The sequence below is a fragment of the Anarrhichthys ocellatus genome, unplaced genomic scaffold (genome assembly GCF_004355925.1).
Source record: "Anarrhichthys ocellatus isolate YVR2014 unplaced genomic scaffold, GSC_Weel_1.0 scaffold67, whole genome shotgun sequence".
NCBI classification, from domain to species: domain Eukaryota; kingdom Metazoa; phylum Chordata; class Actinopteri; order Perciformes; family Anarhichadidae; genus Anarrhichthys; species Anarrhichthys ocellatus.
Window position 1 is genome coordinate 1,912,676 of NW_022280097.1, and position 14,895 is coordinate 1,927,570.

At 43.8% G+C, this 14,895-nt stretch overlaps 1 protein-coding gene and 1 non-coding gene across 2 annotated transcripts; one reads left to right on the forward strand and one right to left on the reverse strand.

The window, feature by feature from the left end:
- Positions 1 to 234: 234 nt before the first annotated feature.
- trnap-cgg (transfer RNA proline (anticodon CGG)) lies at positions 235 to 306 on the reverse strand. Its single transcript has one exon. It is a non-coding gene; the product is annotated as a tRNA-Pro (tRNA).
- Positions 307 to 574: 268 nt separating this feature from the next.
- Positions 575 to 7,916, forward strand: cep63 (centrosomal protein 63). The gene is made up of 14 exons (XM_031872878.1): positions 575 to 949; positions 1,091 to 1,268; positions 1,430 to 1,525; positions 1,880 to 2,002; positions 2,085 to 2,198; positions 2,305 to 2,478; positions 3,564 to 3,709; positions 3,882 to 4,025; positions 4,141 to 4,204; positions 4,297 to 4,494; positions 4,825 to 4,911; positions 5,036 to 5,238; positions 5,321 to 5,405; positions 5,495 to 7,916. Exons 1-14 carry the CDS (start codon positions 909 to 911, stop codon positions 5,690 to 5,692), a joined length of 1,851 nt encoding a protein of 616 aa, XP_031728738.1. The 5' UTR covers positions 575 to 908; the 3' UTR covers positions 5,693 to 7,916.
- Positions 7,917 to 14,895: the final 6,979 nt, after the last annotated feature.

Genomic DNA, 14,895 nt, shown 5'->3' on the forward strand with positions numbered 1-14,895 from the left:
ATTAACATTAAGGTAAAGCCCTCAGGGTTAACGTTGAAACAACATAACTCAGTCTCTTAATTCAGCCACACACAATACGGCTGCTATAAAACGGAATTATAACGTAGTGCATGTAGTTAAACTACAGCTGACGCTGTTAACCGGCTGCATATATTTGCTTTAGCACATAGCTAACGCTAGCTATTTATACACAGACAATATGGCAGCATTTGCCTGCAACCAACCAAAATATTAGGGCTCGTCCGGGATTTGAACCCGGGACCTCTCGCACCCGAAGCGAGAATCATACCCCTAGACCAACGAGCCACGTGTTCATTGAAAACAGAACTACACAATTTAATGGATCGACTACACTTACTGTACTATATAGTTCTGTAACGGATTGACTGTAATTTATAGCACTAGACACTTATTAATCGTATTAATATCAAAATGTTGGTTGTATTACATCAGGTGCACGGCCGAGGAGTTGAATTTACCTGGATGCAGAGCCCCATCTGACCAAAGGCTATTTTATACAATACAAAGAGCCGACACTTTGGACGTACAGCGTGCTGAGGTCACAGATTGGAGGCGGAGTTACCGCCTTCCATCAGGAAATCATTGAGTGTAGCTGTATGCACCGCTAGGTCAGTTGACTATGTAAAAAAAAAAGTAGTTAGGCGTACTCAAACTAGTTAACGGTAGCTACTAACGTGTGCTAACCACGTTAGAAAATTTAGTAGTGCTTACTGTACTTCAAGTTTGACTTTGCCACAATGTTGATGTAACGTTAGGTACCTAATTTCAAGTCACGCAACTCAGCTGTTGTCGCAGTTTGGTGCCACAGAGGTTGCTATGTTTGCTAACTTGAAGTTTTAAGTTCACTACAAGGCTTGCAAAACCGCTGACAGCCTCACTTCAACCATATGGAGCCTTCGTTGGGGTCTCTGCAGAATCCTGACCTGAGGTAACGTGACGTAAACTGTGGCTAAAGCCAGTGACACGCGTTAGCTGGTTACAGTGATGGCGACCTCTTGATCATGTGGTATTTTAACGGATCTAGCCAACATAACTGATTTGTTTTATATATTTGGTGTCTGTATTCCAGCTCTGTCCTGTCATCATGTGAGCCAGAGCTTCAGGAGCTGATGAGACAGATTGACATCATGATCAACCATCAGAAGAGGGAATGGGAGGCTGAGATTCAGGCCATGGAGCTCAGGCTGAAAAGTGGGGAAGAGGAGCTGTTTACTTCCAGGAATCTCATTGAACGGAGGGACCTGGAGGTGCAGTAGCAGTTGCATGTTCTTCAGTTAGCATGAAGAATATAACCTCCTGCTCACAGAGAGAGATCATTCATCTGTCTTACTATTGTCTTACTGCATGCCGCTTGTGTTACTAACTTGTGTCGTCATGTTGATGTTTTACCCACATTTTTACATCGTAGATCCGATTGCTCCACAAGCAGCTAGAAGAAGTCCAGCCTGGTCGACCAGAGTTGGTTAACAAGTACGAGGAGCAGCTGCAGAAGGTCCGGGAGGAGGTGAGACACTTGAATACAACGCTCAAACAGCCTGTCATGCAACTGATAAGTCGATTGTGGTATACGTTTTGTAAACATCTTTTCAGTTCCTCAACATGTCTTAACATTGCTAGTTTGCAGATCTGCAGAGTCACACTTTACTTTATTTCTTATGAACCGGTTAAACCTAACGAAATGTCAACAATCTTACTCCACATTACTGACCATAAGATGTCATTTAATATTGAGCGCTGTGAAGTCTAGTGACAAAACTGTGTTCTCATCCTATTATATATTTGACAATACAACTTTCAAGGCCTCTGACTAAAACTTGAATTTGAGAATCCTTTCTCACAAACAGTTTTTTTCCTGCAGTTAGAGAAATTAAAGAGAAGTTATCTCAAGCTTCAGCGCAAACAGCTCAAAGAGACCAGTGAAGGAGCAAATAGGAAAGAGGCAGACCGCTCAGAGGTGACCCGACTCAATGAAAAGATTGAGGTACCACATAAGTCCTTTCATTACCCTTTACTGCCATCTACTGGTTATGTGGAGTATAACTCTCCCTGTCTCTCCCCTGCAGGACTATCACCAGTGCTCTGTAGAATGGGAGCAGCAGCGCATCCAGCACCAAAAACAACTGACAACGCTGGAGGCCCAAAATAAGAGCCTGACGGATGAGCTCACACACATGAAAGTAAAAGCAAATTCATAACCATAACATGTAAATTCTGTCAAGTTTACTGTTGAAGCAAATGCAAACAGATGACCTTCTCACGTGTTCTCCGTCATTCCTGTTCCAGGCCCAGTGGGCGTTGTGGCAAAAGGAGAGGGAGCACAGGGGCTGCTGTTCAGAGGTGCAGCATGTGCGTACGCAGCTGGAGAAGGCTCAGGGCAGCATGCACTCACAGGAGCTCGAACTGGAACGCCTCCGACCGCTCGAGACGTGGCTGGGACAGTACCACAGAGAGCAGCAGGTAAGCACAACGGGAGGAACAAATGCAGGCAGTGGCAGAGTCAAGCTTGATGTCAGTCACCGATATCAAACCTGTTTAAAAACAATCTGGATCTGATGACTTCAAATGTATGATTTCATGTGACAACTGTCAACACAAACTGACTCAGACTGGATCAGACTTGGTCCCATCAGTCGCCACGCCCCAAATCAGATTCATGATCAGCTCAACGGTCATTGTCTGTGTCCCCTCTTGAAGGTGATCAGGGTGGGCCCAGAGGCCTGTAATGTTCGTGGCCCACCCTACCATCCCTGATTTACAAAGAGAGAGGGAGAGCTGAGTAACTCAGTGACACGTTTGGAGCAGTAGTCTGCTGTTTATTAAGAGCTGCTACAGAAGTCAAACTATATAGTTTGAATATATTTCTTTGTTATAAGGTTTCTCTTAGTCCAGTTTACATTTGGGTATAATTTATAGCAGCAGAACTTGGCGACAGACCCACAGTATGATATCAGCACAGAGGTGACTGAGACACAAGAGTGGGGCCTCAAAGCTGCACAATAGCTCAATAATTTATTAATGAGCTATTATTAATTAGTTATTTTTATATTATTTCTGACACACTGACCAGGGTCAGCATGTTGGACAGTGATCGTGACCAGCCTTGTGCATAATGTCCTAAAGATCCACCTGTGTAGTAGTTGACGATGGACTGTAGGCTGATCACAACTCCGAGATGGATTGGTATTTTTTCATGATACAATTATCAAGAGTCCCTCGATAAGCATCAAACTTTCCTGAAATACTACTATTGGTGTTAAGACATAGCCAAATTACTTTACACCGCTATCCCCTTGGAATTTAACAAAACTTTACTGTACTGTGAACTGTATACAGCAACTTGTGCAGGATTTCTTTTTTTTTTTTTCCACTTTCAGAGTTTATGATGTGTGTCTATAAGACTCCCTGCAGTTAAATCACTTTGTAGTGGAATGGCATAATGTGTAGAAGAATGTCACTCACAAAAGCTAACATTGATCTTGTTTCACCATAGATTGGTGCTGCAGTGTAGTAGTTACAAATATAACTCCACTGCTGTCTCACAGGTCCTTTCAGAGGAAAGGGAGGAACTCCACTCCACGCTGGACTCCCAAGATGCATCTGTGCGGAGAGCCAGTCTGGAATGCCAAAGGCTTCGTAACGAAGCTGCCAGACTCAGCCAAGCACTGCAAGCTAAAGATCAAGTCATTCGGTGGGTACATACTGTGTTTTCAGTCAGGGTGTAGTACAGCAGCAACACACGAGAGGGCAGTCTGTACTTACACTGTAGGTACAGTAGTGTCAGTACGATAGCTTCAATGCTCGTGTGCCGTATGAAACGAGTTATTAGAGAAGTCAATAAAGAGCCGTTGTTGTTTCCTCAGCTCTCTGGAGGACTGCCTGGCAGCTCAGGGCTGTGCTGGTGTGGAAAACCTCAGTCGAGATCTGCAGAGGACTGCAACCAGGCTCCGCTGCGCTGAAGCACGTGAGGCTCACCTCAAGGCCGAGCTGGCGTGTCACAAAGACGGGTGAATGCTGGCCTTTGTTAGGCGCCTGCATCACATGCGGTTGACACTTCTGTGTGTCTTTCTTCTATTGCGATATCAACATGTTTCCTTTTCATGTTTTTGTTGATATGCTCAGACCGGAGGAGAGCCGACAGACAGCCGAGGCACAACGCGACTCCGCTGTTGCCGACATGAAAAAGGTCAGAAATCTTCTCTAACTTGCGTACATCGTTGTGTGTAAAGCATACCCAACTAACACCCGATTTGTCACTTCTCTGGATTCCTCCCACAGATCAGAGAAGAGCTCCAGAGGGCCCAGCAGACCCACGACGGTGAGGTGGAGGGAATGAGGAAGGAGGTGTCGAAGCTGACTGCTGAGCTGCACCAACGCGACGCTGCCATCACCGCACTGAAGGGCTCCTCATCCAGCATCAGGCAGCAGCTCCGTGGCGAGGCGGAGCGAGCGGAGCAGAAGGCGGCCGAGCTCAAAGTAAGCAAATAAACAGGCGCAGCCCCGTGACGTCATAATGTTTATGGAAATCTGGCTCACAGCGAACACGAGACTCTTTCAGACAGAGGGACAGAATGTTTAACGTAAGCTTTTTGTCGTTCGGACATACTGTAGGTGTGCGTTCAGCTTTATGCAGACGTAAAGGTAGAAGGAGCTTTGGTGACTTGTCCACAAGATGGGAGTTCCTGAAAATAGACCTATATTATCTTATTAACTCCTTTTCCTCAAAGGGTTGAGGAGAACAACATCATGTATCTGTACAGGGGTTCAGTCAAATATGTTGGATTTCATCTTCCCCGACTTCCTCAGATGACTCAGGCACAGCTGGAGACCGTCCACACAGAGAACCACCATCTGAAGGGTCTGCTGCAGAGGCTGGAGTCTCAGTCACCAAAGGTTTGTCAGCTTTGACAGTAGTCTCAATTTTACAGACAGGCAGCAGACAAGGTTGAGTTTGGCTTCGGCGTTTGTTACTTAATCTGTCTCCTCTCACTCTGTGCCCTTTTAACTCTCTCCTCAGAGGGGAGATTCCTCGCTTGCATCCCTGAAGGAGAGCTATGTGTCGTCTCTGAGCAGCCTGGAACAAGAGAACCGGCAGCTAAGGCAGGCGATTGCAGAGATGCACGCCCGACTCGAGGTCTCCAACCAGACCTGTCAAGACAGATATGAACGAGCCCTGCTCAGCCACGCCACGACTGGTCAACCACAGCCTGCTCAGGACAGGTACCCGGCATAATCACAGACACACGTGCACAAAAGAAAACAAGAAATTGAACACTTATGCAACTTCTCGCTGTATTTGTAGCAATGAAGATACACAACATGGCAAACACAGGGAGGAGACGCAGAGAGAGTCCAGAGACAACATCATGTCCTCTCCCTCTCCAGTGGTGAGGCTCGTCACTACTAATAATAATCCACAGTTGCAGAGAAGGTACGGTTAAGAATCCTACAGCTGTGTGTTTGTCTTCCGTCTCAGGAGTCTCCGTCAGTGTCACCGGCGGACGGCATGGTCTCTCATTTCCTGGATAAAGAGAGCTTTCTGGCCAAGGATCTGGTCCAGAGACTGGACACCCACATCCAGGGTATGATGGACAGCAGCATCAGGATAGTGTCCAAGTACCTGCCAAGTGGCTCAGGGCCCGAGTCTGCCCAGGCTTCAGAGAAGAATGGTTAGTGATGGAGCAAGATGGAATGAATCTGAAAGAAAACGTGCCTTGAACAGCAGTGTGGAAGACTGCGCTCTTGTACGCGGCGGAGAATGACATTTGACCTCAATTGACTTAATTTAGAGACGTCTTTTCTTATTTCTACAGTTAACCCTTCACTAAGCCCCGCCCCCTCTGTTACTCTGTCAAGCTGTCAGAGCTACCATGGACTGTCACTAACTGCACTCCCTAAAGAAATATCTAATTTTAGGAAAAAAGAAAGCTAAAGCTACAGATCACAGTGTAAAAGTTAACCCCTACATCACCTGCAGACAGGGAATGACATTAAGGATCAACACTGGTCCTGTAAAGCTGGGTAGGTCTTTTTTCAGCGCAGCATAGAGGTCCAACCGCTAGTTAATGATGTGCTAACTGCTATTGTTAGCTCCACAAGGTTTGTTTTTTTTACTTAGAAATGTAACATTTTAAAAACGCACATCTCCTTCCAACTTCTCTGGTTAACAAGTATCACTTTGACACAACGTTTAACCGTGACTCGCTCCAAATAAACAACACCAGCCTGAAAATGAATACAATCTGAAACGATTGCCTGAGAGTCTATGTAGCAGAGACAGTTAGTTGTCAGAGCTGGCCGATGCTATGCTATGATTGACCATACTGCGTTCGAGGGCGGGACTTGGCGAAGGGTCAATTAAGTTCAGAATGGCAACGCAGAGCTTTAAGTTCACCTAAGAGCTTCATAGGAACTGTCAAAAGGAGCAATTGTGATTGAAACATTCCAGGCTGTACGGGGCTTTGGGCTACGGCCTCACACAACCTGGCCCATGCCATCCCCACTGTGAAGGTGCTGTTGCATGAGGTAACACACATGACCTAGTATTAGCTGATTAGCTCAGACTTTTTTTCTTATTCTGTTTATCATGCATTTCTTTAATCAGTGTTTCTCACTAGGGGAACGTTGATGTCGTGTCAAGTGTATCCAAAGGTTGACTGATTAAATCACCTCATGTCTTATTCAGCATGTCCTGTGCTTCCATAAGATGCAACAAAATCTGTGTTTGTAATCCAAAAAAGAGAACAGAAAGAGGAACAAACTAGACCACCATTGTACAGCACAGTGAATCTGTTAAAACAGTGTAATTGTAGGCTGGTAATGTTTTGCTTTGCTTTTCGCTGCCATTGTTTTTCATCAATTAATCTGCCAATATTTTTTGTGGATGAATTCCTTATTTGTTTGGTTTATAAAGCATCAGAAAATAGTTGATATTCAGTATACTATGAGAAGCTGAAAATCCTCCCTTACCTGTTATTTGACGGTGTAATGACTGAGACTGGAAAAGGGGGAAGAGAGATCGGCATAACGTACAACAAAGGTCCCAATGCTTGAATCAAACCCGGGACATTGTGGTAACGTGGCCTGCGCTGTGGGGAGGCTGTGATGTTGTTGCACACCTGTCTGCCACAGCTGGATTTTATTATACAACCATGGAGGAAATATGCCTCAGCTTTGCTTTCCACCGACTGAAACGAGCTTCAGGAATTCTTGACCGCTCGTATTTATGTGACCTCACATAACTGCTTGCTGAATTCCACCTGGATTACTTGTTGTGGAGGCTCCTTTCCCCTCTTCCCCGTAGGACGCTGCACATTCCAGTTCATCAACTTGCCTGGAGCGTTAATACAACTTCCATACAACATCCAGAGAAAAGAATGTTGCTGTGAGCCAAAGGAGCGCCCGTCCTCCCTGCACGCCTGTCTGTCATAACCGTGAAAATACCACATATGTGCATGTCTGTCCAGACGTCCCGGACAGCAGGGAGGGAGACGAGGCAGCGTTATGCTGTAGCTCTCCTCATTTTCCCCAGTCACTTGTCTCTCAAACCCCCCCAACACCACCACTGCCCGCCCTGCAGAGGCCCCCTGGCTAGTCAAGCGCAGGAATGCGTGCACCATGCCAATGCTGTCATGAACCTTCCCCTGCGGCCCGCTTTGTCCTCATCATTAGAAAAGCTTATGGAATGTTAATATCAACCATGTGGGGCGCTCCACCTCACAAACACTGAAAGGCCACAGAGGGAATAGCTCTATTTTACTGCTTCCCTAACGAAGGACATGCTGATAGAATGGAAATAAAGTGGTGGGGGGGGGGGGAACAAATCTGAAGAAATATGTTTTTCATTCTTTTGCCTGTCAAAGTTTTATGATGATGAATACAGACGTTCTGCTCAGCTGTCTCTGGGTCCAGTGAGTGACTTCTCACTTTGGTATTTGGTAGCCTGTGTTGCTAGCGCTGTAAGCCCCAACAAACAGCACAGAGGAATTTGCCATTCCTCTGGCTCTCTCTGGAGGGAGGTGAAGAAGGTTTTTATACGTGGAGATTCTTCGGAGGGGCCTCCTCAAAGGGAGGAGGAGTGAGGCAGATTCAGGCCCAGGGAGAGTTCGGACTGCGTTATTTACATAGTGATTTACAGGAAGAATTTGCTTAAGGCTACAAGATGATTGAGGAGTTGCTAAATTGAATAGTTTAATGAGTGGAATTGCGCGCGTGATTTTAAAGGGGCATTCCAGCAATTTAATATTGCACTTCCGTAACCTTGAAGGACTCGCCGGAGACATAATATCCAAAAGGAAATTGTTAAAAGGTGAAGCTGCCGAGGCCGAGATATTCGGACTAGTCTCAAGTACTGATTAAGCCCCCAAACCACTCAATCCTACATTTCCCATAAAGCAACTCATCAACATTTTTATACCTCAACTCTTCCAAGACAAGATTAGACTGATAACATCATCAAAGACCACTTTCACCATGTGGCCTTCTGTAGCAGCCGCTCAGTTAGAGTTAGAGTTACTTGGTTAAGTAAGGTAATGAGTGAGTCTGCGGAGCAAAACTCCGTCCACTGAGGAACACAAGACATGTGGCTGAAAGCTTCAGAAAACCCAAGTAAGTGGACCCTTCCAAAAGATTTTCTTGTTGAATTTTTAAAAATAATTTCACGGGGGGAAAAAATGCATCTTCTCCCTCTACCTCACTGGAAAATCCTTGAATATGTATGAATATGCATATGTTTTTGATTTCAGAAGTTTGAACTGCTCCATTCTCAGTGTACGTGCCCTGGAGGCTTCAAGTTTCCACATCACGCTTGTGTAAGTTGCATAGTGGACTGCCATCGGCTCCCTAACTACTCGTGCTTGTCTCACAATCAGGTTTGTATGTACACGTCTTTAACTCATATTTAAACAGAAAAACCCAGCTCAGTGTTGCCAACTCTTTTCCAAAGAAAGTAACTAGCAGCACTAGCTCCAAACATTGCAGGTAGCAAGAAAGCCAAGTCTTCATTCGGGCCGGATGAAATGATTGGACGAGCTTTGTACAGTCCTCTTTAGCCACAGATACCGGATTATTAACTTTTAGTCGGAGCATTTATATTATTGATTGCTGTCAGGATGTAAAGAGAATTTCAACAAATATAACAAACGTTTTTTGAGATTGCCGACCCCAGCTTGAAGGTGAACACAGAGACACTTTACCACTTCAGCAGATGAATGTGAAAACAGCCTTCTAGTGTCAAATTGCATGCACATCATTCTGTACGGTACGAGTCAAACATCCAAGTAAAGCATCAAGACGCAAAACCCCTTTTTGTCAGAGGAGGGCAGGTAAAGTTTAGCACGCAAATGTATTCAATGCCAATGAATAACGCCAAAAATTGCCCCAATAACTTCTTCCAATTTGTTTTTTAGGGGTGTGTGGGGGGGTGTATGTGCTGCCTGTTTGCGGTAGAGCAAACGGGCAGCAGAGGGGGCAATGTAAATCCTCTGTCACATTGTGGCCAATGGTAATGAACCTGCCAAGTCAGATACTCCTCAAACAGCCAGCGATACAGAGGCTGGTGTCTGTGTTCACAGATACTTTCCGTGCTCCCGTCATAAAACAGGAATGCCTCTACGGTCCAACACCGAGTGCCTCGTGTCACACACCATCTGAGGTTACGTGAAGCCAGATGAACAAATATGTGGGTTTTGTCAAACTTGGTGCACACTGCATGGGGAAACTTGGTCCACCTTATCAACACGTTTTTGAGGTATTTGTTTGAGGAACGTCCCTTATCTGTGAGATCACAACCTGTCAAGGGAGTAAAGAAGGAAGAATGAAGATGGACTGTTTGTGCAGAGGGCTCACAGGCGATGCAGCTTGGCGGGGATTTCCTGAAGTGGAGATTAATAAGCATGGGATGGAAAGAATACCTCTGATTAATAACCGATTAAAACCATTCTTTCCGTGAAAAGTGTCTCTTCAGTACGATTCGTGCGTGATGGACTTGTCCGCTCACAGCTTGTTGCACCGCTAAATGTCTCCTTCTGAATTGCTGAACATCCTTCACAAGATAAGACGACTGTTCCCAGGATTGTTTCACCCCGCGTGCATTCTTTTGTTGCACATTCCATGGTGGGGGGGGGCCCTTCAGAGACACATGCCCCTCGTGCTTCGCGTACGTCCGTGTCCCACTTCCAGCTCCAGGCCGGGTCCCATATACTTGACGGGAGCGTGTCATTGTTCTCCAGTCAGGGTGTGGTTGGGGGAGCGGGTGCAGACTGTGGTCGGCCGTTCGCTGCAGGACACTTGAAATGCTGCAGAGACGTTCTTATCGGTCCGCTCGGTGCTCGGAGCCGCAGGGAGCTGTGCCAGAGAGGAAAGGACTCGCTCCTCTGACACACAATGAGTGTGCATGCCCTCTAGTGCACCACTTAACGCTACGTGTTTGTTTGCACACCGTGCAAAGGTGGTCTTTTCCTAAAGTAAAAGTCGGACTACCATAACTTAGATGTGTTCTTTTTCAACAGACATTCTCAACACGCATCCAGTTCCAGAAGCTTTCAACCAAATCTCTTGGGCTTCCTCGGCCTGTGGAGTTTGATCAGTTGTTACGGTGATGATGTCACACGGTGATGATGTCACACGATGATGATGTCACACGATGCTTCACCTCCCTGTCTCCATCCTCCACCTCACTGACAAGATGTTGACAAATAGAAATAAATAAAACACTACTAGAATACTAGTTTAGCTCAAGTCGGCTTTACTTACAGAACACATTTAGTGTGTGTATAGAGAAGCTAAATATACATGGAGGTCACTAGAATATAAAACGGGTAATTGTGGAGTGTGATGCTGGGGCTGCTGCTGGTTGATGAGGCCTGTAGCTTATAGCAGCAGATGGCTAGCTGAGGCTGCTGGCTTGTCACCAAAAGTTGCAGGTGGGGCTGCATTTTAAAGAAAGCTGAAGGCAGAGACTGATGGCGGAGGCCGGACTACAAGAATGAAGGCAAAGACTCACTGACGAAGGCTGTGGCCGAACGCTGGTAAAGTCAAAAAGTATATTATTTAATGTATCCGTCATCCATTTATCTTTTTTCTGTTTGAAACACAGCGAGAGCTGGAGGTGGAAGCTGAGGCTGGCCGCCCAAGGCAGTACGCAGCAGCTGGTGATACAGCTGGTTGTCAATGGCTGTAAGTGGAGTCTGGTGAAGGCTTGAGGCTGGTTAAAGGCCACAGAGGGCAGCTGACCTAATGGAACCTGCGTACAGAGACTGGAAACCAAGTCAGATGTTGCTGGCTGGAAATAAGTCTGTACAGTACAAACATACTTCAGCAAGTCCTTCCAACACAGAGTGGTACATTTTCTGGTACTCCCCGGAGTCACCATGGATCTTCAGAGGTGCTCCTGGACATTAGGGCTCAGGACTGGGGATGAACCCGGGAGGGGGGGGGACCCGGGAATGACTCCCTCTATCTGCAGAGAGACAGCAGCACATGGTCGCTGATGCAGAGTGGTCAGATTGTGGGGCTGAATAGTGTCTTAGATAGTTGATTTGGTAAACAGAAATAGTGAATACTGAAGAAGTGAAGGATGTGGGACGCAGGGCTAGTTTTGATAAAAGCGAGTGTTTATCTGGTTTGTGCAGACCTCAATCCTGCTGATACTCCTCCTACAGTAGTAATGGGCCTCTATGTGAAGGAACTATTTTCTCTTCAATATTGACTTTTTCTTCGTTGAGCCTACAGGCCGACTGAACGAACCCTTTCAATCTATGGCTGTTCCCTTTAATATCACCTCAGAAAAAGATTGTGTCACATTTAAGCTAACTATCTGCTGGAAATAAAACAATGACTGAGAGCGAATGTCATATATGAGCAATATGTGGTAATTATGTTGGAGACTATCCCGTTCAGCAGTACTTCTGTTGCTTTTTTGCTGTAATCGAATTACTCTCATGCATAAAATAAAAGAAGGCGATACAGTCAAAGGTTGTCTAGCTATTTGATATTACAACATGATAAACGCACCTTACTGTCATGTGCTGTGAATCTGTATTTTTATGTATTTGTTATATACAATGTTTTATAATGTTATGCATGTATTAATTAAGGCTGGTACTCATAATTATTTCCTGATGAGAAATATTAAAGTCATTTCAGAGAAAAAGTGTAAGTACCGAGCCTTTGTCTAGCACTTTGTCTAAAAAGTCTGTTTGTATTGTTAATCACTGAAGTATCGTTTTTAATTGTTTTATAAAGTAAATAATGTAGAATATAGGCTACTTGATTATAAAATCTGTTTTAATGTGTTTCCTTCTTTGCTTCCATGGAATCAGTTTTGTTTTTGAATAAAATATATACAGCAACAAATTAACACACTGATGTGCTTCTTTTAATCTTTAGAGTGGTTTTTCCACAAAAATAAATTAAACATAAACATGATTATGTGAAATATAAAGTTCGATATTTATTCTTGAAGTAAAGGGATACAGGGCAGTTAGAAAACAATCAGGAGGCAACTTCCAGGTCTGAAATGGGAAGCCAATGCTGAAGTTCCTTTAACCTGCATTCTCTCTACTGACCAGCAGGGGGCGACTCCTCTGGTTGTATAGAAGTCTATGAGAAAATGACTTCTCTCTTGATTTATTACCTCAGTAAACATTGTAAACATGAGTTTATGGTCTCAATCTCTAGTTTCAAGTCTTCTTCAATACAGCATGATGTTCATTTAGTAAATTATGGTCCATTTAGAGCCAAATAGACCATAAAGCAGGGTATGATTTAGGGCGGGGCTACTGTGATTGACGGGTGCTGTCCAGTCTCGGGGGAGTTCGTGTTTTCGTCTAACAACTTTAACCCTTTCACTGTGTGTTTGCACTTCATGAAAGTTAATTGTAACTGTTTTAATCACCTAAAGTGTCCTAGTCAGCTTTGGATTGTACTTAGCTCCTCCCTCTCGTCTCACTTCTGGTTGCAAAAAAACAAGATGACGACGGCCAAAATGCAGAACTCGAGGCACAAACGGATGATGTCATAGTGACTAGGTCTTCTTCTTATACAGTCTATGCCAACAATGTATTAAACGAAGAGAAGGTTAATGCAAGTGACTCAGACTGCCACACAGAAAATGCACCTGTGTTTAAAGAATTCACATTAGGTATACAGTACTGTAAAATCTAATTAGTTAACCTTACTTAAAAAAAGCATGCAAACCGATTGCCTTGAAAAAAGCAAGTAAAGGTACTCGTTTCATGCAAGTTGTTGTACTAACAAATGTTTTTTTAGTGTAGTACACTTACACTTGAGTTTAAGTAACTAAAAAAATGAGTGAAGAGTACTTGAAACTTTACTTAAGATGAACTGTTGACTGAGTAAAGCCTCCTCAGAATTACTGTTTCAAACAACTAAATAGTTTCAAGTGAAATATACTTTGTGTGTATTCCAAGCAACACATTTATTTAAGTCAGGCTAACTAATGTGACATTTCCCTAAAATTTCTCAGTTGTATTTACTTGAACACTGAGGTCATTTACTTGGTAAAACCATGCAAACCGATTGCTTAAAACAACCAAGTTCATGTTACTCGTCTAACTTCAGTGCGTCAAACTTCCTTTAAACAACAATGAAAAACAGGTTCCATTGTCTCTTCAAACAATCACATTTACAGTTACACATAATAAATCAAGGTCATGACAGTTCAAAGTTCTAGTATATGATTTTTTTATTTTAACATTAGGATTTGATTCAGATAAAAACATTTAGTAAAATGTACAATTTGATCATCAAATAGACATACTGGAGGTTTTATATTTCACAGAGGAACAACTTCTTCACAATAGCAATTTAAAAGACCAAATGCTCAGCTATGTTACAGTAGTATTGTGAACAATGGAGTCTGCTGGTCTTTTTTTCCCCTTTCTGCCTACATATATGCCAGCATCAAGATCAGTGGTGGTACAGTTATCTGCCATCAATACCTGCCAGCTGTAGTATAAGTTGGGCTTTATAAAAATAATGCAATTATAATACTGAAAAAAAAAAATCCAACCCTGATCTTTAACCTAACATACAGTCCTGAAACAACGCCATTAATACTGTAGAAGCTATAAAACGTTGTTTATAGACCAAACTTGGTAAAGAACCAACAGGCTTACAACTACAAAGTGGCTTCATTCAGTTAGCAGAACAGTATGAAAGAGAAAGGACTCTGGCATTGGATCACAGGATTGGATCTTTTAACATACACTGGCAGCCTCTGGACATGACTTGCTGATGAATCCATGGGCTAACTATTTGAAACGAGTGCCTTAATTTAGTTAACATAACAAAAAGCAACTGAATCGAATACCAAACGTCAACGCCTTTATACAGTAATTTACGTTCTAACTTAACAGGATATTTTTAAGAGTTTGCAGTTTGTCCTGTGCCAAGCATCACTCTTTGAATGAAGTTGAAAGTGTTTTTCATGGCTTTAGTCCAAGTGTAAAGAAAATGAAAACCCAAACAAGAGGCAAAGTGCTTGAGGTAGGTTCAGGAGATCATCCATTACAATACCTTCCTCAACAATGATGGAAGTAGACACTGGGTCAAGGTGGAGTTGATTTGGAGAGAGAGACATCTTCACTGATGTTCGTCAGCACCCCAACAGATACTTGTGCCCAGGCATCATCCCTGTCAGAATCCTGTGTAAGACCAAACAGAAACAACATTACAACAAGGAAATATAAATTGTCACTGTGTCATATGTCCTGTCTACGCTGCCTTCCACATAAAGTTTTCCACACACACGTTGTTATCCACATTAGTGAGACTAAAACAGTTTTGACCAGTTTACAGATGTCCAGTAAAGAAGATGAAAGAAATGAAGTGTTGAAGTCTTCCTCACACTAAATT